The 25,041-nt window shown below is 38.1% G+C and overlaps 1 protein-coding gene across 2 annotated transcripts in view; it reads left to right on the forward strand.

Annotated features, from left to right (window-relative positions):
- Positions 1-25,041, forward strand: part of Cyp2c39 (cytochrome P450, family 2, subfamily c, polypeptide 39) — a 222,223-nt gene that overhangs the window by 156,593 nt on the left and 40,589 nt on the right. Inside the window, exons 1-3 of one of the 2 annotated variants that reach the window (NM_010003.2) lie at positions 6,884-7,100; positions 9,235-9,397; positions 9,562-9,711. In NM_010003.2, coding sequence (NP_034133.2) covers positions 6,933-7,100; positions 9,235-9,397; positions 9,562-9,711 — 481 coding nt within the window. In that variant the 5' untranslated portion in view covers positions 6,884-6,932. Of the gene's footprint in view, positions 1-6,883; positions 7,101-9,234; positions 9,398-9,561; positions 9,712-25,041 lie in introns of those variants that run through there. The other variant, NM_001373937.1, reaches the window with a different exon arrangement.

A 25,041-nucleotide genomic window follows, 5' to 3' on the forward strand; every position in this document is an offset into this window, starting at 1 on the left:
ATATGTATATATATACATGTAATGACAATGAATGAGGAATATATATATATATATATAGATATACACATACATACATACATACAATAGATTTATAAACATAGTGGCATGAAGCTTGTTGCAGATGTGGCTTAAAGTCCAACAAGTCAGGCAACTGTGGAGAGATCTAGCAGGGCCTTTGGAAGAGATGCTTATGGAATGTAGGGGCTATAAAGTCTCCAGGCATAGTTTAAACAATGTTTTATTGACTGTGAATTCTTAAATGACAGTGAGACAAATAATATAGCTATAAATCCTATTTGTTTATCAGGGAGATTGCTGAACTAGATCAACCTGTTTATATAAAGTGTGTCCTGGCCTCAAAAAGGAGGGCAGGAAATATGTTGCTTTGGAATGGAAATTTTGCCTTTATTTCAACAGGAAAGGAAAAAAGCTATCAATTCCATAAAAATTGACGAAAATCAGGTATGACCATGGAAGATCACACGAGGGGACTAGCTCCAGAGAAGAAGATAAAATCAAGAGAATAAAAAAGGCAGGCAATGTATACACTGATCTTTCTACATAGGAACATCCCTGAAACCAGCTGAGATGAATGTCTTTGCATAGCCAATAAACCTTGTTGTCTACAGAGTCCTCATGACTTAGTATTTCATGCCAAAGTTTCATATGACATGAATAGAGATGTATATTGCTGTTTGGTTAAACAGTCCATACTAGCTTATAAAGTAAGACAGATGTCTTTAATTTGCTCAAAGAGCAAAAAGAAATCACTTTTTACTGAATTGTGCACTTTGTACACTCCATACTTATATTATTGCACATATGGATACTATTTTTGAATGTTTATATGTTCACAGAGAAAACAACAGAAAGGCAGTTAGAGAAGATTCACCTTGAGGATGCTGAAAAGGATGCTGAGATGCTGAGAGATATTTATTCTAGTAGCCTGCCTGTTCCTAATTCCTAATGCCTCAATGCTGTTACCTCAAAATTATGCATCCAGGAAAACTTCAAAGAAAGTTGCTGACGCCAATTGTTCCAAAATTATAGATTGTTCCAGTCAGGATTTCAGCTAAGCCCTGAACTTTCTCAGCATACAAAGACTGGAAAGGAAATGTTGCAGCTAATTTTATTAAGACTGACAACTATTCCAATGGGGGGTGGGGTAGGGTAAAAGGAAAGGAAGACCCTAAATTAGTAGGAAGCAAGACAATCCTACTACCAAGAGGTGGAGTAGATGATTTTTGATCATTTAATGGATGATGAATCTTTGTTCTCATTTGCAGGGTGTGGTTATACATGGTCTTTGTCTTGGATCCAAAAGGAAACAAAATAAAGGAGACTAGATTCACGGACTTTTTAATTCTTTCTCCTATCTTTCTTCCTCTCTTATATAATGTTAGGGGGAAAAAAGAGTAATAAGTGTTGGAAAGAAAAGTGGAGATATAGGAATAATACAGAAATATAAGGAATAAAGTACAGATTATAGAATCTACTCAAACTATTAGAGCTACTACTAGCCAAAAACAATATATTGGTATGGATCTTTGTACATTGATGTAAAATCATGGTTATATAATGCTACAACATATTATGTACATTGCCGTTGAATGTAGATTTTCAGTAAGTTTTTTGGAACTGGATATCATGGGCCTGCAGTTGGGTTATGAGAAATGCTGCCAGGCAGGTATAACTGGGGAAGCTCTAGACTAAGCGTTCCTGTTCTGACAGGAAGTTGCTGGGCTATAGGGAAGTGCTGAGCATCAGTAACAGGGTGGGAAAACATAGTCTAAGATTATGAAGGTTGAAACTGGGGTTCCCTGACTTCTGGGCATCCAGTTTGCAGCTGGAAAACCACACAGACAAGTGGGAAACATTGTGTGTGTGTGTGTGTGTGTGTGTGTGTGTGTGTGTGTGTGTGTGTTTGTGAATGATTGTGTGTGTGTGTTTTTGTGAATGATTGTGTGTGTGTGTGTGTTTGTGAATGATTGTGTGTGTGTGTGTGTGTGTTTGTGAATGATTGTGTGTGTGTGTTTTTGTGAATGATTGTGTGTGTGTGTGTGTGTTTGTGAATGATTGTGTGTGTGTGTGTGTGTGTGTGTATGTGTGTGTTGAGGTGGGCTCCATGGTACCACAATGATTGGACATTCCCAAACTCCTGGGCATCCAGGCAAAGCTGTCTTCCAAGGAGTTGGGAGCAGAGTTAGGGGCCCTCTATTAGCTCATCAACAAAAGTCCTTAGCTTAGGGGTGGTGGTCTGGGCACTCAGAGAGGCCTTCTGTGGGAGACTTAGGCTGCAAAGGCTTTCCTCATCCTCCCCATGACAGTCCTTGGTTCCAAAATGTTTATTGATTGTTTATCATGGGAAATGGGTGTATACAAACTCCTCAGGGTGGACTAGAGATTAAATACCTTTTGAAGAGAGGAATGTCCAGGAAGGGAAGCATATTGGCTAAATCCTCAGAGTTTCTCAATAACTCATTAGCATGGAGAATTCTGTTTTGGGCTACATGACCACAGGTGACATTTCCTTATATGGGAAGGGTGGCCTGTATTCCAGGCCAAGAATCTGGCAGGGAACAAGGAGCCACCTACCATATTAGGTGGGTGCCCAGGTGTCAGGGACTCTGAACTTGCTCAACCTACCAAGTTTTCTGGCATGGCCCACTGCTACACAGGGCAGTATTTTGAGTTTTGTCCATTATGTACTTAAAAACTGCCAAATTGTCAGTCTTCCTGTGGAAATTTAGAAAGTATCTCTCTCACCCCCTTTAGTAATGTAATTTATGGTATTTTGGGCTTCAGTTATAGGACAGGCTTTTGATAACAGGGAGATTGATTGAAACTCTACTTTCTATTGCTGAGGCAAATTTTTTTGCTTTTTGAGTAGATAAGATGAATTACCAAATAAATGTTTATTATAATATGATCAAATCATAATTTCTGTCAGAAAATTAGTAATCTAGTTAAAATACGAAGGCTTATTAAATACTGGGATTTAGCTGTCTGAAATATAAACGTTGTAAATATAATGCATTACATATAATATATTACAACCAATAATTTTAGAAGTGTTACCCAATAGAAGAAAACATGCCCAATTCATATATTAATATAAAATATTTATTCAACCTTTTGCATCCCTTCTACTCTTCCATTTTCTCTTCATTCTTAGTATGTTGGATTCAAATTTCTTTATGGGTTAAAGCAAGCCAGATACTGTCAATGAAACTTTGTTTTTAATACTAGTTGTCAGAACTCACCAAAGTATTTCCCTGAAAGGATACGAATATGTGAAGGCAGACAGACTGATTAGGACATGATTGTTTCCAGAAAAAATTATGAACCTTGTAGGAATTCATCCAGCCACACACTGTCTTCTGGATGGAAGGTGTCCTCTGGCTATGCTATAGATGTCTTATCTATGTAACTCAGAGGAAATGAGCAGAAGCCTCTCTGATGCTCCTGGTCACAACTAGTAAGACACAAACCCATTTGTCAACCTCCATTCTTCTCAGAGTGTGGGAACTCACCACATGACATCCTGGATAAGTGCCATGTGAAAATTGCATGTGCTTCCTTGCTCTCTGATGAGTACTTGTCAGCTGGCCTGAATTTATCTTCTTGGTTGAAAACCCCCTCTTATCCCTTATTTACTAATTCATTTTCATAATAATAATAGTTGTGATTTATGTATATATTTACTTATCTCAGTCTATACATTTGGCCCAGGAAAAATTACGCTGTCCAATTTTTGAAATAATGATATTGAGTTCAGGATTGTTTAATAACTATTTGTTAAAGAAGATAAGAACTTTTATGCTGTGAAGAAGTTAGAATGTTGTAAATCAAGAAGCAAATGACATCTGTCCATCTTATCCTGTTATTTGTACTTGCTCAAACTCTAATGTGATCTATCTTCTTTATGACTATTAGAATACCTTTTTCAGATATATAAGTAGATCCTTAGTTTCTACCAACCAAAATGCTCAAAATATGAGGTAGCATCTGAGGTCAATTGCTCAGATTTCTCCTCTTTTTAATATCTACTTTGCTTAATGCATCCATTGATAAATAGGACTAAGGTCTTGATTCATGATTGTCTTTTTCTGTGTGACAAGTTCCATAGACTGAGGTGGTTGATCTCAAAAGGGGGAGGCCAAATTCCTGTATGTACATCATTAGCATGGAGATCTCTATCTTGAGCCTATGTGATCCCAGATCACATCACTTTTCCTATTATCTTGGTCTGAGATTTTAGGGATGCCTCATCTACATGTGGGTGGTGAGTTAGAGCGTTGCCCTTACATGACTGATGGTCACAAATCTATGGGGATAGTGACAGGGGCCTGGTGCACTGGCGAAGTTAATGCTCCCACTGTCCCTTTCAGTGTTTCTGGGGCTTTTAGCCTTAGCTCAACCAGGGAACAGGCTACATTTCCCAGTCAACTTCCCCACAACACTCTTCCACTGAGGCCGGTCAAGGCAGCCTAATTAGGGGAGTGTGGTCCAGAGGCAGCCAACAGGTTTAGCACCACCCTCTTCTCTATTTGTTGGGCCACCCACAAGAAGACCATGTTGAATATCTGCTATATATGTGGGGGGTTGGGGGCATTTCTAACCCATGCTTGCTCTTTGGCTGGTGGATCATTCTCTGGGAATCCCAAAGGGTTCAGCTTTGACTCTGTTCGAGTTCCCATTTTCTTAGGGTCCCTCAATCATTTCACCAACTCTTTCAAAAGACTTTCCAAGCTCTATTTTATATTTGGCTCTGAGTCTCTGTATCTATTTCCATAGGCTGCTGGGTGTAGCATCTCAGAGTTATGTTAGGCCAATGCCTGTAAGCATAGCAGAGTATTCTGTCAGGGATTGCTTTTTGCCAATGGGATGGGTTTCAATTTGGCACAGTCATTGTTTGGCTATTCCCTCCATCTTTGCTCCATCTTTGTCCCTGAACATCTTGTAGGCAGGATATCTTTTAGGGTGAAAGTTCTATGGGTGAGTTGCTACCCTTATTTCTCCACTGGGAGTCTTGCCTGGCAACAGACAGAGGCCACTTCAGATGCCACATCCCCCACTGCTAGGAATCTCAGGTAGAGTAACTCCCATAGACTCCCTGGGGCCTCTACTTGGAATTTTTCTTAAATAGAAAGTGTAGTCTATGACATGGAAGAGGGATTATTTCAGAAGAGAAAGATGATTAGGAAGAACGAACCTGGTAAACAAAGTGTGTTTATAATGTCAAAGTCATGATATACTTGAATAAAATGGTGTTATGAATTCTATTTAATTGTGTAATGAATATGCAGGAAAATTTCTGTATAAAATATCAAAATATTTTTAAGAAATAAGTGAAGATGAGCAAACAAACAAGTCAAAAAATGAAATTAAATAAAAGGTCCAGAACAAGGTTTCACAAGAGACAATTCACCTTCGATAGACAAATCGGAGCTACTCCATGAATCATCAGCAGATCCTTCCTTAAAAAGTAAGGCAAAATGTAGACTAGTTGAGTTCAGAGGCCATCTCTTTTTAGTATTTTACAATTCTTATATTTTATATAAAATTGATGACCCAAAACTTCACACTGACTTATAAATAAGTAAAGTTGCACCAGGTTCCAGGTGAAAAATAAATCTGAGATTGATTAATCCAAATCTGTCATATGTGGGGTTTAGAGTAGTATGATATGAAAGCAACAAATTAGCTCTTACTCTGCTGTAAATAATGAGGACAACCATGATATCGGGTCATTGACATTCTAAGCATTACAAAATAACCAAACAATTTGATTTTGTACTTAAAAGACTGGTATAATTATTAACTAGATTCATGTTCACTGTTAATGGTAGTTGTTATGATCAATGTAGTGCATGGTTCAAGGTCAAGAAATTTTGGATATAATTGTTCTGAATGGTTTTGTGTAGGGAAGAGTGCCAAATGCAGCAAGTGTGTTAAGCTAGAAATGTTCTTATTTAGGCTCAGACATCTTAACACTTGGTGCCCTTTTGGTGGTGCTGTTTGGGGAGGTTTAGGTAGTGTCAATTGTTGTTGTTTTTCTCTGGGTAGAATTGTGCTTAGCCAGAATTACATGTTCATTAGTGGAAAGTGAAGAATTCTAAGACTTTTTTTTTTATGAATCTATAGCAAAGTCAGGGTAGTAAGCATGCTCATTAGTCACAGTGAAGTCTAAGTTCTTCAAGCTATGAGCTGTGAGACACTGACAGTTCTTTTTGTTCCACCAGCTTTAGCAAAAGAATACTGGTCTTTCAAGGTTGAGTAAAGATGTGTGACTGATATGTATGTTTTGTTTTCTTAGCTTTTTATTGTACAAGAGTTTAATAAGGAGCTATAAAGCTTACATTATTGAATAAAATATGTTGGCATGTTCAATATAGGAAAAAATTTAAGTATGCATGATCATGTGGTGCATATATATTTCTAGCTATTGGGGCAATATAGCAGAAGAACTGTTAGTTAGAGGCCTACCTATCTTATATCCTATGACTTTGTTAAAAATAAATTTATTTCATAGAGTATAACAATATTCACAATTTATATATGAAATATATCTTTTATGACATACATACTAAGATGATATGTAATGGTTGCGGAGTTATCTTGCATTTCAAAATTAATCTATTACTTTTCAAGAATAAGTTCACATTAAAAACATGTTTGTTTACGTTTACTAGCAATACTTGGACATAAGCCTGTACTGTTAACCAGATAGTCAAATGGGCTCCGTGAAATGGTCAAGGGTAAATAACATCTTCTTTTTATCTCTATCAAAGGGACAAAGTCTACTTGAAAGAGACAGATTAGAGATTTCCTAATGGGTTACTCAACGATGCTCAAAAAGAACATGCTGTTTAATTGCTATAAAAGGCCAGTGATGCCTGATCACAATTGTGTGAATAAAAAGGGTTTCCATGGACCTTGTCACATTCCTAGTGCTCACTCTCTCTTCTCTCATTCTCCTCTCACTATGGAGACAGAGCTGTGGCAGAGGGAGCCTCCCTCCTGGCCCCACTCCTTTCCCGATTATTGGTAATTTCCTTCAGATAGATATAAAAAACGTCAGCCAATCCTTAACCAATGTAAGTATTCCTTGCGCTCCTCTAATACCTTTATAACAAAGATAAGTTGCTTTAAAAGAAAATGTAGGCCTAGAGGCAGTAATGTTATAAATAATCATAAAGTCATATATCTTCCTAAGTATTTTGTATCTCAAGCCTTTTACAGCTGTCACTTTTCAGAAAGAGAGTAACAAACAAACCTTCTTTCAGGTTGAAGAAGTTTAGATCAGTTTATTTATTTCATTAATAAATTTAGTTACCAACATCCTGACTGAAACTTCCCCTCTCTCCTCCCTGTTGTTACCCTACCCACTTAATCTACCATCCACGGGAGGAAAAATGAGGCAAAGTTTGGAGCAGAGACTGAAAGATCTCTTCAGAGACTGCCCCACCTGCATATTCACCCCATACATGGTCACCAAATGCATATACTGTTGTGGATGCCAAGAAGTACTTATTGACAGGAGACTGATATGGCTGTCTCCTGAAAGGCTCTGCCTGAGCCTGAAATATACAGTGGTGAATGGTTGCAGGCAATCATTGGACTGGATGAGTTAGAGAAATTACTGAAGTAGGTGAAGGATTTGCAACTTCATACAAGGAAAAACAATATCAACTAAAAAGAGCTCCTAGTTACTAAACCACCAACCAAAAAGTACACATAGAGGCACCCATGACTCCAGCTGCATGTGTATCAGAGGATGGCCTTGTTCCTTGAAGGCTTGATGTGTCAGTGTAGGGAAATGCCAGGAAAGGGAGGATAGAGTGGATATGTGAGTGGGGTAGCATCCTCATAGAAGTAGGGGGATGAGGGAATGAATAGAGGGTTTTCTATTGGGGAAATTGGGAAAAGAGAAAACATTTGAAATGTAAATAAGGAAAATATCCAGTAAAAGAAAACAAAAGGGGAAAAAAGGGAAAAACTTGTGAATATTACTTATCTTTTAAAACAGCAGCTTTTTTTAATCTTTTCTTGAAGATCAATAGGGAGTAATATTTTTTCAGTAAGTTTGGTACAGTTTTAGACATAAGTTTTTACTGAAGTCATCTATTTGATGCTGGACTCTAGAGAAATAAATTGATGCCTAATTTAACTAAATATCAGTGGACATGGAGTAATACAAGAAGTGCAAAAAGGAATCCAATCTTTCAGCATAACTGGTGATACTCATATCTATTTTTAGTTCATGCAAGCCTAAGTCTAGAGTTCAAAATGCTGTGAGATAAGGGACCATTTTCCCATAAAATACTGCATATGTGTGGTACAGCTTCTGAGGCGCCCACTCTCTATGTTTGTAATAGCAGTAAACCAAATCTGGAATGATCAATTTGTGGTGACTTAAAACTTTACACTTCAAACCTTAAATGGGCCTAGCTTTATTGCTTTATTTCTGCATCATTTTTCTACTTCATTGGTCTACTTGTCTCTTTTCTATGAGTACTATATCACTATAGTTCTATAGAAATATTTGATGTGTAATATTGATACCATGAACAGTATTTTTACTCCTCAAGAATTCTTTGACTAGTCTTGGTCTATTATGGTCCCACAAGATGTCCTCTCTGTTAATATGCTATAAGAAGTTCGACATATAGCATTAACTCTGCAAATTAAATTTAGTAGTATGGGTATTTTTTCCTTGACTTCTGTTTTGTGTTCATCTTCTGCTCTGAGTGGCCTGTAGTTGAGTTTAAGTTTTCCACCCAATTTGTGGTCTGGACTTATACAGAAAAAGTTGGCCTCTGGTTGAGCAAGACATTTCTGTTCAAGTTAATAGGTTGGAGAGGGTGAGAAGAGTGAGAGGCATGATTTCAGTTAGAGTTGATAGGCATTGAGAAAGAGAGGGCAGTCTGCAGCCAAGTGATAGCCTAACTGGAGTTCTGGTGACTAGTGTCCTACTGATTGTTTTGATGAAAAAAAATCATTTTAATCTTTGCATAACAACTGCCTGAACCCTAAGGCATTACATGATTGGATGTAGGCAATTGATAATTACCATAATGTTATATAAATAAGCTTCAGAACCATTTGAAAGTAAGTTTGCCTAAATAAAAACATTAAAATACAGAGATAATATCAGTGTGAATGAGGTTTACACTATGTAGACTAAAGGTACATGTTTGCTAGTGTTTGTCTTTTCTTTCCTATTTCCAGTTCTCAAAAGCCTATGGCCCTGTGTTCACTCTGTATTTGGGCTCACGGCCCACTGTTGTATTACATGGGTATGAAGCAGTGAAGGAAGCTCTGATTGATCATGGGGAGGAGTTTTCTGATAGAGGAAGCATTCCAATGGTAGAAAAGATTAATAACGGCCTTGGTAAGTAAGTGTATATATTCATGTGCAGGTTACACAGTATTTACTGTGAGAAATTAGATTGAAAGAAAGGGATGGGCTTCCTTCGTAGGTACAGTGGGACCTCTCTATGGTTTCCATCTCACCTGTTCCTAGCATCTATTTCTAGTACCTTCTCATTTCTTTAGGCATTGTTTTTAGCAATGGAAACAGATGGAAAGAGATTAGGCGCTTCACACTCACGACCCTGCGAAATTTGGGAATGGGAAAAAGGAACATTGAGGACCGTGTTCAAGAGGAAGCACAGTGTCTTGTGGAAGAACTAAGGAAAACCAAGGGTAAATACCAATTTATACACTTGCATCTTAGTTTAGGTATGTGTTTAAGTCATGTTGGTAATGTTCTATCCAAAACTTTTTCATTGTTTTTAATCTGAAGTAATAATATAGGCTTCAGGTTAACTTTCTGCTGAGTTGTAGAACTATGAGTTATCATTAGCACAAATGTAATTTCCCCATTGTGGATCATTTCACCAGAGAGTAAATGTTACTGATAGAGATGACATTTGATATTTGTTTTCATTTTCTTGATTACATAGGTTTGCCCACATTGCCCAAGCTCTACAGAGAGTCCTCTAGGCCCATGTTTACAGCTCTGTATATCCATGATGTGATCAATGTTTTCCATTTCACAGCAGATTTCAGTAGTTATTGCGTGTGCTATAGCATATCAAAAATTTATTGTTAATTATTTAAAAATCATTACAATTTTTAAAATCACTCGTGAGCTTTGATAATTCCTAATTTCCTATCTACCGAACTTTATGTTCATTGATTCTAGTGTGTGCCTGACATAAGTGACATTTTAGACAAATTTCATTAGTGCTTTCAGAGATTTATAGTTGATTTTAAAATATTTAAATGGAAATAGAATTATATAATTCTCCCCATTTCAACCATCCATTCCTTCCCATCTCTTGTCCTCATTACATGCCTCCCATTTTCCTCTTCTTCCTCCTCCTTCTCTTCCTTCTCTCCCCTCTCCTCCTCCTCCTCCTCCTCAATATCATCACCACTATCATTATTATTATTATTATTATTATTATTATTATTATTATTATTATTATTATTATTATGTATATGCATGTACATCCATAAAGACACTGTCTCATGAGTATATCTTTCTTGTTAAATGTGGCTGACCATTCTCCAATTACAAAATCAATTAGTAGGCTCATCATTTGTAGAAGATAATTGTTCTTACCCCAGCAGTCATATGTAGCTCCCTCACTAAGGGTAGGCCTCTGAAATTTTTCCTTTCCCACATTAACACATCTACTGATTTGGTCATTTTCCCCATCTTCTTTGTAGCCATTTCTCAGAGAGCTTTTTAAGTAGAGTGCTTGATATTCTGGTTCTTACAATGTTTTTGCCTCTTCTTCTGCATGTTCCTTGAGCTATACCTGCAGATGTTTTGATTTAGAAGTTTTGATTGTGGGAGTATCTGTCTGGTACCCCCCAGAATATTTTGGTATTTTCACTTTATCCAATTATGGCTTTCTGTGATGGTCTCTCATTTGCTGTAAAAAGGGACCTCATTTTTAAGGGTATTTCATTTTATTTTTATTATTATCATTAATGTTTTTACAGTCTAGTCATTATCCCCCTCCTGGTCTAACCTCTGTCAGTTTTCCATTCCATTCCTCCTCCCTAACCTCCATGAGGATTTCCCACCCGCCTCACCTCCATCCAGCCAGGCATTCACACATCTTGGGGCCTCATATCCCTCCAGGCATAGGTGCTTCTTCTCTCACTGAGCTCATATTAGGCAGTCCTCTGCTGTATACATGTTGGGGGCCTTGGATCAGATTGTATATGCTACCTGCCTGTGGCTCAGTACATGAGAGATCTCGGGGTCCAGGATTGTTATGACTACTGGTCTTCCTATGGGATTGCCCTCCATCTCACTTCTTTCACCATGACTCTAATTCAACCACAAAGGTCCCTAACTTAAAACTATTATTGGTTGGGTGTAATTATTTGCTTCTGTTTCAGTGAGCTGCTTGTTAGGCCTCTTGGAGGTCAGCCATTCTATACTTCTGTCTATAAGTCTATCATAGCATCAGTAGTAGTGCCAAGCCTTGGAGCCTCCTCTTGAGCTTGGTCCAAATTTGGTCTTGTCACTGGACCTCCTTTCTGTCTGTCTCTTCTCCATTTTTGTCCATCAGTTCTTTTAGACAAGAACCATTCTGTGTCAGAGTTTTGACTGTGGGGTGACAACCCCATTCTTCCTCTTGATACCCCATCTTTCTACTGGAGGTGGATTCTATGTTTTCTTTCCCCACTGTTGGGCATTTCATCTAAGGACTCCCTTAGAGTCTTGAGGTTATCTCTCCTCCCAGGTCTCTGGTATATTCTAGAGGGTTACCCCACTTCCCATCTTCCAAAGTTGTTTATTTCTATTAATTCTGCTGGCCCTCAGTGTTTAACTCCTTATTTCCTGAACACCTGACCATGTTTCTCTTTTCACATGCCCATCCTTCTCCCCTCTACCACCCAATTGCCTTCCCCCTTCTGCCCTCTACTTTCGTCTCTCTCCCAAGTGGGATGGAGGCATCCTCAATTGGGTCCTTTGGCTCATTAACCTTCTGTGGATTGTGTTCTGGGTATTCTGTACATTTTAACATAACTACTTTTAGTGAGCACATAACATGCATGTATTTTTGGGGCTGGGTTGCCTCACTCAGGCTGATATTTTTTAGTTCTATACATTTGTCTGCAAGACTTCCTCATTCTGAATAACCTAATGATATTCCATTGTGTAAATGAATCACAATTTCTGTATCCATTCTTCTGTTGTGGGACATCTGGATTGTTTCCAGCTTCTGGCTATCACAAATAATGGTTATATGAACACAGTGGAGTATGTGCCCTCGTGGCACAGTGGGACATCTTTTTGGTATATGCTTAGGAGTGGATCAGCTTGGTCTTCAGGTAGATCTATTTCCAATTTTCTGAGGAATTTCCGGATTGATTTCCAGAGTCATTGTACCAATTTGCTGTCCCATCAACAATAGAGGTGTGTTCTTTCTCTGCAGTCTTGCCAACATGTGCTATGACCTGAGGTTTTTATCTCAGCAAATCTGATCAGTGTGAAGGGAATTTCAGGGTCATTTTGATTTGTATTTCTCTGATCACAAAGGACGTTGAATATTTTTTTTCCATTTTTTATTAGGTATTTCGCTCATTTACATTTGCAATGCTATACCAAAAGTCCCCCATATCCACCCACCCTCACTCCCCTGATGCATATGCAGCTAGAGTCAAGAGCTCCGGGGTACTGGTTAGTTCATAATGTTGTTCCACCTATAGGGTTGCAGATCCCTTTAGCTTCTTTGGTACTTTCTCTAGCTCCTTCATTGGGGGCCATGTGATCCATCCAATAGCCGACTGTGAGCATCCACTTCTATGTTTTTTAAATGCTTCTCAGCCATTTGAGATTCCTCTGTTGTGAATTCTCTGTTTGTCTCTACCTCCTTTTTGGATTGTGTTGTTTGGTTGTTAGAGGTTAGCTTCTTGAGTTCTTTATATATTTTGGATATTAGTTCTCTATTAGATGTGGGGTTAGTGAAGTTTTTTTCCCAACCTGTAGGTTGCTTATTTGTCTTATTGACTATGTCCTTTGCTTTACAAAAACTTTAGTTGCATGATGTCCCATTTATCATTTCTTGACCTTGTAGTTCTATTTAACACATCTCCACCCCAACCCCCCTGCCGCCGGCCCGTTCCCATACATTTAAGGCACTTTCGCACTTTCTCTTCTATAAGATGCAGTGTATCTGGTTTTATGTTAAGTTCTTTGATCCACTTGGACTTGAGCTTTTTGTAAAGTGACAAATAAGGATCTATTTTCATTTTTCTATATACTGACTTCCAGCTAGGGCAGCACTATTTATTGAAGATGCTTTATTTTTTCATTATATATTTTTGCCTTGTTTGTAATAGATCAAGTGCCCACTGGTGTTTCTATTTCTCAGTCTTTGATTCAATTCCATTGATTGGCATGTCTCTCTCTGTACCAAGACCATGACATTTTTATCACTATTGCTCTGCTGTATACTCATAGGTCAGGGGTGTTGATTCCCCCAGAAGTTTTTTTATTGTTAAGAATTGTTTTCACTATTCTGGGTTTTTTGTTTTTCCATATGAAATAGAGAATTGCTCTTTCCGTGTCTTTGAAGAACTGTGTTGGAATTTTGATGGGGATTTCATTGAATCTGTAGATTGTTTTTGGTATGATGGCTATTATTAGTATGTTAATTCTGCCAATTCAGAGCATGAGAGATCTCTCCATTTTTCTGAGGTCATCTTTGATTTCTTTCTTTTTTTTTTTCCATTTTTTATTAGGTATTTAGCTCATTTACATTTCCAATGCTATACCAAAAGTCCCCCATATCCACCCACCCTCACTCCCCTGCCCACCCACTCCCCCTTTTTGGCCCTGGTGTTCCCCTGTACTGGGGCATATAAAGTTTGCAAGTCCAATGGGCCTCTCTTTCCAGTGATGGCCGACTAGGCCATCTTTTGATATATATGCAGCTAGAGTCAAGAGCTCCGGGGTACTGGTTAGTTCATAATGTTGTTCCACCTATAGGGTTGCAGATCCCTTTAGCTCCTTGGCTACTTTCTTTAGCTCCTCGATTGGGAGCCCTATGATCCATCCATTAGCTGACTGTGAGCATCCACTTCTGTGTTTGCTAGGCCCCGGCATAGTCTCACAAGAGACAGCTACATCTGGGTCCTTTCAATAAAATCTTGCTAGTGTATGCAATGGTGTCAGCGTTTGGATGCTGATTATGGAGTGGATCCCTGGATATGGCAGTCTCTACATGGTCCATCCTTTCATCTCAGCTCCAAACTTTGTCTCTGTAACTCCTTCCATGGGTGTTTTGTTCCCAAATCTAAGGAGGGGCATAGTGTCAACACTTCAGTCTTCATTCTTCTTGAGTTTCATGTGTTTAGCAAATTATATCTTATATCTTGGGTATCCTAGGTTTGGGGCTAATATCCACTTATCAGTGAGTACATATTGTGTGAGTTTCTTTGTAAATGTGTTACCTTACTCAGGATGATGCCCTCCAGGTCCATCCATTTGGCTAGGAATTTCATAAATTCATTCTTTTTAATAGCTGAGTAGTACTCCATTGTGTAGATGTACCACATTTTCTGTATCCATTCCTCTGTTGAGGGGCATCTAGGTTCTTTCCAGCTTCTGGCTATTATAAATAAGGCTGCTATGAACATAGTGGAGCATGTGTCCTTCTTACCAGTTGGGGCATCTTCTGGATATATGCCCAGGAGAGGTATTGCTGGATCCTCCGGTAGTACTATGTCCAGTTTTCTGAGGAACCGCCAGACTGATTTTCAGAGTGGTTGTACAAGCCTGCACTCCCACCAACAATGGAGGAGTGTTCCTCTTTCTCCACATCCACGCCAGCATCTGCTGTCACCTGAATTTTTGATCTTAGCCATTCTGACTGGTGTGAGGTGGAATCTCAGGGTTGTTTTGATTTGCATTTCCCTGATGATTAAGGATGTTGAACATTTTTTCAGGTGCTTCTCTGCCATTCGGTATTCCTCAGGTGAGAATTCTTTGTTCAGTTCTGAGCCCCATTTTTTTTTTTTTAAGATTTATTTATTTATTATATGTAAGTACACTGTAGCTGTCTTCAGACACTCCAGAAGAGGGAGTCAGATCTTGTTACGGATGGTTCTGAGCCACCATGTGGTTGCTGGGATTTGAACTCTGGACCTTCGGAAGAGCAGTCGGGTGCTCTAACCCACTGAGCCATCTCACCAGCCCCTGAGCCCCATTTTTTAATGGGGTTATTTGATTTTCTGAAGTCCACCTTCTTGAGTTCTTTATATATGTTGGATATTAGTCCCCTATCTGATTTAGGATAGGTAAAGATCCTTTCCCAATCTGTTGGTGGTCTTTTGTCTTATTGACTGTGTCTTTTGCCTTGCAGAAACTTTGGAGTTTCGTTAGGTCCCATTTGTCAATTCTCGATCTTACAGCACAAGCCATTGCTGTTCTGTTCAGGAATTTTTCCCCTGTGCCCATATCTTCAAGCCTTTTCCCCACTTTCTCCTCTATAAGTTTCAGTGTCTCTGGTTTTATGTGAAGTTCCTTGATCCACTTAGATTTGACCTTAGTACAAGGAGATAAGTATGGATCGATTCGCATTCTTCTGCACAATAACAACCAGTTGTGCCAAAACCAATTGTTGAAAATGCTGTCTTTCTTCCACTGGATGGTTTTAGCTCCCTTGTCGAAGATCAAGTGACCATAGGTGTGTGGGTTCATTTCTGGGTCTTCAATTCTATTCCATTGGTCTACTTGTCTGTCTCTATACCAGTACCATGCAGTTTTTATCACAATTGCTCTGTAGTAAAGCTTTAGGTCTGGCATGGTGATTCCGCCAGAAGTTCTTTTATCCTTGAGAAGACTTTTTGCTATCCTAGGTCTTTTGTTACTCCAGACAAATTTGCAAGTTGCTCCTTCCAATTCGTTGAAGAATTGAGTTGGAATTTTGATGGGGATTGCATTGAATCTGTAGATTGCCTTTGGCAAGATAGCCATTTTTACAATGTTGATCCTGCCAATCCATGAGCATGGGAGATCTTTCCATCTTCTGAGATCTTCCTTAATTTCTTTCTTCAGAGATTTGAAGTTTTTATCATACAGATCTTTCACTTCCTTAGTTAGAGTCACGCCAAGATATTTTATATTATTTGTGACTATTGAGAAGGGTGTTGTTTCCCTAATTTCTTTCTCAGCCTGTTTATTCTTTGTATAGAGAAAGGCCATTGACTTGTTTGAGTTTATTTTATATCCAGCTACTTCACCGAAGCTGTTTATCAGGTTTAGGAGTTCTCTGGTAGAATTTTTAGGGTCACTTATATATACTATCATATCATCTGCAAAAAGTGATATTTTGACTTCCTCTTTTCCAATTTGTATCCCCTTGATCTCCTTTTGTTGTCGAATTGCTCTGGCTAATACTTCAAGTACTATGTTGAAGAGGTAGGGAGAAAGTGGGCAGCCTTGTCTAGTCCCTGATTTTAGTGGGATTGCTTCCAGCTTCTCTCCATTTACTTTGATGTTGGCTACTGGTTTGCTGTAGATTGCTTTTATCATGTTTAGGTATGGGCCTTGAATTCCTGATCTTTCCAAAACTTTTATCATGAATGGGTGTTGGATCTTGTCAAATGCTTTTTCTGCATGTAACGAGATGATCATGTGGTTTTTGTCTTTGAGTTTGTTTATATAATGGATTACATTGATGGATTTTCGTATATTAAACCATCCCTGCATCCCTGGAATAAAACCTACTTGGTCAGGATGGATGATTGCTTTAATGTGTTCTTGGATTCGGTTAGCGAGAATTTTATTGAGGATTTTTGCATCGATATTCATAAGAGAAATTGGTCTGAAGTTCTCTATCTTTGTTGGGTCGTTCTGTGGTTTAGGTATCAGAGTAATAGTGGCTTCATAAAATGAGTTGGGTAGAGTACCTTCAACTCTATTTTGTGAAATAGTTTCTGCAGAACTGGAATTAGATCTTCTTTGAAGGTCTGATAGAACTCTGCACTAAACCCATCTGGTCCTGGGCTTTTTTTGGTTGGGAGACTATTAATAACTGCTTCTATTTCTTTAGGTGATATGGGACTGTTTAGATGATCAACTTGATCCTGATTCAACTTTGGTACCTGGTATCTGTCCAGAAATTTGTCCATTTCGTCCAGGTTTTCGAGTATTGTTGAGTATAGCCTTTTGTAGAAGGATCTGATGGTGTTTTGGATTTCTTCAGGATCTGTTGTTATGTCTCCCTTTTCATTTCTGATTTTGTTAATTAGGATTTTGTCCCTGTGCCCTTTAGTGAGTCTAGCTAAGGGTTTATCTATCTTGTTGATTTTCTCAAAGAACCAACTCCTCGTTTGGTTAATTCTTTGAATAGTTCTTCTTGTTTCCACTTGGTTGATTTCACCCCTGAGTTTGATTATTTCCTGCTGTCTACTCCTCTTGGGTGAATTTGCTTCCTTTTTTTCTAGGGCTTTTAAACGTGTTGTCAAGCTGCTAGTATGTGCTGTCTCCCGTTTCTTCTTGGAGGCACTCAGAGCTATGAGTTTCCCTCTTAGAAATGCTTTCATTGTGTCCCATAGGTTTGGGTACGTTGTGGCTTCATTTTCATTAAACTCTAAAAAGTCTTTAATTTCTTTCTTTATTCCTTCCTTGACCAAGGTATCATTGAGAAGAGTGTTGTTCAGTTTCCACGTGAATGTTGGCTTTCCATTATTTATGTTGTTATTGAAGATCAGTCTTAGGCCATGGTGGTCTGATAGGATACATGGGACAATTTCTATATTTTTGTATCTATTGAGGCCTGTTTTGTGACCAATTATATGGTCAATTTTGGAGAAGGTCCCGTGAGGTGCTGAGAAGAAGGTATATCCTTTTGTTTTAGGATAAAATGTTCTGTAGATATCTGTCAGGTCCATTTGTTTCATAACTTCTGTTAGTTTCACTGTGTCTCTGTTTAATTTCTGTTTCCACGATCTGTCCTTTGAAGAAAGTGGTGTGTTGAAGTCTCCCAGTATTATTGTGTGAGGTGCAATGTATGCTTTGACCTTTACTAAAGTGTCTCTAATGAATGTGGCAGCCCTTGCATTTGGTGCGTAGATATTCAGAATTGAGAGTTCCTCTTGGAGGATTTTACCTTTGATGAGTATGAAGTGTCCCTCCTTGTCTTTTTTGATAACTTTGGGTCGGAAGTCGATTTTATCCGATATTAAAATGGCTACTCCAGCTTGTTTCTTCAGACCATTTGCTTGGAAAATTGTTTTCCAGCCTTTCACTCTGAGGTAGTGTCTGTCTTTTTCCCTGAGATGGGTTTCCTGTAAGCAGCAGAATGTTGGGTCCTGTTTGTGTAGCCAGTCTGTAAGTCTATGTCTTTTTATTGGGGAATTGAGTCCATTGATATTAAGAGATATTAAGGAAAAGTAATTGTTGCTTCCTTTTATTTTTGTTGTTAGAGTTGGCATTCTGTTCTTGTGGCTGTCTTCTTTTTGGTTTGTTGAATGATTACTTTCTTGGTTGTTCTAGGGCGTGATTTCCGTCCTTGTATTGCTTCTTTTCTGTTATTATCCTTTGAAGGGCTGGATTTGTGGAAAGATATTGTGTGAATTAGTTTTTTTCGTGGAATACTTTGGTTTCTCCATCTATGGTAATTGAGAGTTTGGCCGGGTATAGTAGCCTGGGCTGGCATTTGTGTTCTCTTAGTGTCTGTATAACATCTGTCCAGGCTCTTCTGGCTTTCATAGTCTCTGGTGAAAAGTCTGGTGTAATTCTGATAGGCCTTCCTTTATATGTTACTTGACCTTTCTCCCTTACTGCTTTTAATATTCTATCTTTATTTAGTGCATTTGTTGTTCTGATTATTATGTGTCGGGAGGAATTTCTTTTCTGGTCCAGTCTATTTGGAGTTCTGTAGGCTTCGTGTATGATCATGGGCATCTCTTTTTTTATGTTTGGGAAGTTTTCTTCAATTATTTTGTTGAAGATATTAGCTGGCCCTTTAAGTTGAAAATCTTCATTCTCATCAATTCCTATTATCCATAGGTTTGGTCTTCTCATTGTGTCCTGCATTACCTGGATGTTTTGAGTTAGGATCCTTTTGCATTTTGTATTTTCTTTGACTGTTGTGTCGATGTTCTCTATGGAATCTTCTGCACCTGAGATTCTCTCTTCCATTTTTTGTATTCTGTTTATGATGCTCGCATCTATGGTTCCAGATCTCTTTCCTAGTGTTTCTATCTCCAGCGTTGCCTCGCTTTGGGTTTTCTTTATTGTGTCTACTTCCCCTTTTAGTTCCAATATGGTTTTGTTCATTTCCATCACCTGTTTGGATGTGTTTTCCTGTTTTTCTTTAATGATTTCTACCTGTTTGGCTGTGTTTTCCTGCTTTTCTGTAAGGGCCTGTAACTCTTTAGCAGTGCTCTCCTGTAATTCTTTAAGTGACTTATGAAAGTCCTTCTTGATGTCCTCTATCATCATCATGAGAAATGTTTTTAAATCTGGGTCTAGATTTTTGGTTGTGTTGGGGTGCCCAGGACTAGGTGGGGTGGGAGTGCTGCGTTCTGATGATGGTGAGTGGTCTTGATTTCTGTTAGTAGGATTCTTACGTTTGCCTTTCGCCATCTGGTAATCTCTGAAGCTAGCTGTTTTAGTTGTCACTGTTAAGAGCTTGTTCTTCAGGTGACTCTGTTAGCCTCTATAAGCAGACCTGGAGGGTAGCACTCTCCTTAGTTTCAGTGGGCAGAGTATTCTCTGCAGGCAAGCTCTCTTCTTGCAGGGCAGGTACCCAGGTATCTGGTGTTCGAACCAGACTCCTGGCAGAAGTTGTGTTCCACTCACTAGAGGTCTTAGGATCTCTGTGTGGGCCCTTGCGGGTGTCAGGCGACTCCGCTGGCAAGGTAGCCCGGGGCTCGAGTGGAGTGGAAGGGGTTTGTGCCCCAGATCAGGCCCGGGTAGCCTGCTTCCCTATGTACCGCAGTCTCAGGTTCCGCGCGATTGGATTGGGGCAGGCGCTGTGTTCCACTCACCAGAGGTCTTAGGATCCTGTAGGGAGTCCCGTGTGGGCCCTTGTGGGTGTTGGGCAAGACTCTGCTGGCAAGGTAGCCCGGGGCTTGAGCCGAGCGGAAGGGACTTGTGCCCCAGATCAGGCCCGGGTAGCCTGCTTCCCTATGTACTGCAGTCTCAGGTTCCGCGCGATTGGATTGGGGCAGGCGCTGTGTTCCACTCACCAGAGGTCTTAGGATCCCGTGGGGAGTCCCGTGTGGGCCCTTGCAGGTGTTGGGCAAGACTCTGCTGGCAAGGTAGCCCGGGCGATTTCTTTCTTGAGAGACTTGAAGTTGTTTTCAGACATATCTTTCCCTGGCTTGGATAGTTGCCACAATGTGTTTTACATTATCTATGACTATTGTGAAGGGTGTTGTTTTCCTATTTTCTTTCTCAACTTGCTTATCCTTTGTATAAAGGAGGACTACTGCTTTGTTTGAGTTAATCTTATATCTGGCTACTTTGCTGAAGTTGTTTATCAACTGATGATGTTCTGTGGTAGAATTTTTTTGGGTTGGATATATGTACTATCATATCAATTACAAATAGTGATACTTCAACTTCTTTTCCAATTTCTATTCCCTTGTTTTCCTTTTGTTGTCTTAATGCTCTGGGTAGAACTTCAAGTTCTATATTCAATAGAAATTGGGAGAGTGGGCATCCTTGCTTTGTCCCTGATATTAGAAGAATTACTTCAAGTTTTTCTCCATTTAATTTGTTTTAATTTGGCTGTTGGTTTGATGTATATTGATTTTATTATATTTAGGTATGGGGCTTGAATTCCGGATCTCTCCAATACTTTTACCATGAAAGAGTGTTATATTTGGTCAAATGCTTTTCCAGCATCTAACGAGATGATTGTGTGATTTTTTAAAATATAATTTGAGTGTGTTTATATAGTGGGTTACCTTAATGGATTCTCATATATTCAACCAACATTACATCCCTGGAATGAAACCTACTTGTTCATGATGAATGATCATTTTGATATGTTCTTGGATTCAGTTTGCTAGAACTTTATTGAGTATTTTTGAATTGATATTCATGAGTGAAATTGGTCTGAAGTTCTGTTTCTTTGTTGGGTATTTATGTGGTTTAGGTATCAGAGTAATTGTGTTATTATAGAATGAATTAGGTAGGGTTTTTTTTCCTTTTTATTCTATAGAATAGCTTGAGGAGTGTTGGTATTAGCTATTATTTGAGGTTTCATATAACTAGATTGGGTGGTACTGAATCATAAACTTTATAGATGACATAATGATGAATTATCAGGATTGCACATGGCTTACTCATGCTTAGATATGAAGCATAACATATGTCATAAAATATATATAACCTCTATTAGTTTCACTGTGTCTCGGTTTAGTTTTTGTTTTCCACTCTTATTGTTTGGGGTCCAATGCATGTTTTGAGCTTTAGTATAGTTTCTTTTATGAATGTGGGTACCCTTACATATATGTTCAAAATTGAGTGTTTCTGTTGGTGAATTTTTCCTTTGATGAAGTGTCCTTCCTCATCCCCTTGATAATTTTTAATTTTTGGATGAAATTCTATTTTATTGGATATTAGGATGGTAACACCTGCTTGTTTCTTGGGATTGTTTGCTTGGAATAGTTTTTTTTTTTTTTTTTACAGCCTTTAACTCTGAGGAGTATCTGTCTTTGTCATTGAGTTGTGTTTTTTGCATGCAGCAAAATGCCTGATCCTAATTTCATATCCAGTCTGTTAACTTAAGTCTTTTTACTGGAGGCTTGAATTCATTGATATTGAGAGGTACTAGAGACAGAAGATTATTAGTTCCTGTTAGGTTTATTGTATTATGTGGTATTGTTTGTATGTGATCTTCTTTAAAATTTTTTTTGTGTGATGATTAATATCTTGTTTTTTGATTGATGTAGGTACCCTCCTTGTTTTGGAGTTTTTCTTCTAGAATCCTATTTAGAGCTAGATTTGTAGATAGATATTGTTTCAATTTAGATTTGTCATAGAATATTTTGATTTCTCCATCTATGGTGATTGAGAGTTTTGCAGGGTATAGTAGCCTTTATTGGCATTTTGTTCTCTTAGAGTCTGCATGACCCTGTCCAGGCTTTTCTGTCTTTTAGTGTCTCTGTTGAGAAGTCTGGTGTAATTTTGATAGGTCTATCTTATACTTTATTTGGCCTTTTTCTCTGACAGGTTTTAATATTCTTTCTTGTTTTCTGTGCATTTAGTGTTGTGATTATTATATGATGAGAAGATGTTCTTTTCTGGTCAAGTCTACTTGGTGTTCTATTGTCTTCTTGAACTCTTAGAAGTCATGAGATGTAAATGTATCATTTAGTGCTGAGTATAACATAATTTCTTTTTGCTTTGTGTCTTGAGTAGCTGCATTTCTTTGTGGTGTCATTTACTCTATATAGGAATTTTTCTGATGTGGGTAGTAAGATGCATTAAGAAATGGATATCATGTAAACTTATTTGGAATTCATTAATACTATGACACCAGTTAATGTCTTTACCAGTGAAGTTGTTATTGTAAGTCACAGAGTTTTAATTTGTGTAATCTTGATCATTACTTTTCTCCTCTGGTATCTCATGTTGCTCCTTCAAGCACTATGAGAGTTATCTTATATCAAAGATTTGAGAAATATTAAATTAATAATTTAGTGATGCACCTGAAAACCTTAAAATATACCAAACAAAGAATATCATAAAAAATAGACTGGACAAAGCCTGTGCATCTTAGCTGCATGCTTTTAATTCCATCTCTAAAGAGTTATAGGTGAGTAGATCTCTGTGAGTTTGAGGCCAGCCTGGTTAACGTAAAAGTTTACAGAACAATCATGGCTTGTGAGAAGTATCTTGTCTCAAAAAAAAAAAAAAAAAAAAAAAACAAAAAAAAAAAAACAGCAAAACCAAAAATAATAAACAAGAACTAATCAAAATGAAGGATGAGATAAAGTAATGAAACAAAAACAGTCAAAATGCAGAGAAGAAAAGAAAATGATTCTTTTCTTTTTTTTTTTTTTCTTCTAGGTTCATTTTTGTATTGGTTATTTATTTACATTTCAAATGTTACACTCCTTCCCAGTTTCCTCTCCACAATCCCAGTAGATTCTTCTCCTTCCCCATGCCTCTATGAGGGTGTTCCCCCACCCACCAACCTAGTCCTGCCTCAGCACTGTAGCATTCCCCTACCCTGGGTTGAACATCCAAAGGATTAAGGGGCTCTCCTCCCATTGATGCCTGCTAAGGCATTCCTTTGCTGCATATCCAGCTGGAGCCATGGGTCCCCCCAAGTGTGTGCTTTAGTTGGTGGTTTAGTCCTTGGGACCCTTAGGGGGTCTGGTTGGTTGATGTCATTCTTCCTATGGGCTTGCAAACCCATTCAGCTTCTACAGTCCTTGCTCTAACTTCTCCATTGGAGTTGCCATGCTTTTCTATTAACAATAGAAAAGATGCACAGAGAAACTGTGAGACGATGTTTGAAATTATTTGAAAAAATTTAATGAAATCAACCAAAAGAGTTGGACCAAATTATTTCAACTGAAGGTGAAATGGGAGAGAATATAGCTGGCACTGATGAAGTTCAGATAATCATTATGACTTACTAGTGGGTTTTGTCTCACCATACTTGAAAATCCAAATGAAAAACTATATATATATCCTGTCAAACCCAAGTCAATGAATAATTCTAATAGACCCATAGCATTCAGTGAGATAGGAACATTAATTAAAAATATCTGACCGATATTAGGCTATGACCAGGTGAGTTCAGTGCAGAATTCTACCAGAACTTCAATTATGACCTAGCTCTAATACTCCTCAAAGTATTCAGTAAAACAGAAAATGAGGAAATATTTTAAATATTCATACAGTTTGATATTACCCTGACAACAAAACTAGGCAAGTCCTGAAAGAAAGAAAGCAAGAAAAGAAGGAAGGATAAAAATTAGGACAACATCCTTCGTAATTATGGAGATTTTTTTCAATAAAATATCTGTTACCAATTTCATAAATAAATCAAAAAGAGACTCCTCCATGATCTACTTGGATTCATCCTAGAATTTCAGGGGTGGTTCAATGCATATAAATGATTAAATATAATCAATTTAATTATTTATTCTTCTGTGGCACTCAATATATTGATTAATGTTCTAATAAAACTCTCATGACAGCCCAGATCTTTAAGATGCACAGAGAAACTATGAAACAATTTTCTAATTAAATCACTTCTTTAATTAAAACTGATCTATTTCCACCAACTCTTCCGACTGGCAGTTCTGCCTGTTATTTCTGCACAAGTTAACTTGTTGTGTGTATTTGTCTAAAAGAGACTTACTTTTGCTGTGACAGTGAATACTACTTACTCAAGAAGCTTCTGTATTGAAAAATCTGATTAGATATTTGGTATGTAATATTTTAAATTACTCTTTCAAATGAAGTGACAGGAAAAACTAAAAAAAAAAAATCAATTCTAACCTGTGAGAGACATGTATATCCATATAAAAATTTTACTCTCTAATCCTTTTTGGAAAAAATAAAAGATTTTTTCACAGTACAGAATATAATTGGTGTTTAAAAGCCTGGCATAGCCACAATGATTTTAAGGAGTTTCTTTCTCTTAAGTGTTTATGAATATATTCAGAACTCTGCTAATTTTAGTGATTCTTTTTTATAAGATATTTTCTTTATTTACATTTCAAATGTTAACCTTTTTCCTAGTTTCCCCTCCAAAAATACCCTATCCTCTCCCCATACCCCTGCTCCCAATCCACCCATTCACATTCTTGGTCCTAGCATTCCCCTATATTGGGGCATAGAGCCTTCAAAAGACCAAGGGCCTCTCCTCCCATTGATGACTGACTAGGCCATCCTCTGCTAGAAAATATAACTAGAGATACTAGTTCCACCATGTGATTTCTATGACTGGTGGTATATTTCCTAGGATCTCTGAGGGTACTGGTCAGTTTATACTGAAGTTCCTTCTATGGGACTTCAGTCCA

The sequence above is a fragment of the Mus musculus genome, chromosome 19 (genome assembly GCF_000001635.26).
Source record: "Mus musculus strain C57BL/6J chromosome 19, GRCm38.p6 C57BL/6J".
Taxonomy (NCBI): domain Eukaryota; kingdom Metazoa; phylum Chordata; class Mammalia; order Rodentia; family Muridae; genus Mus; species Mus musculus.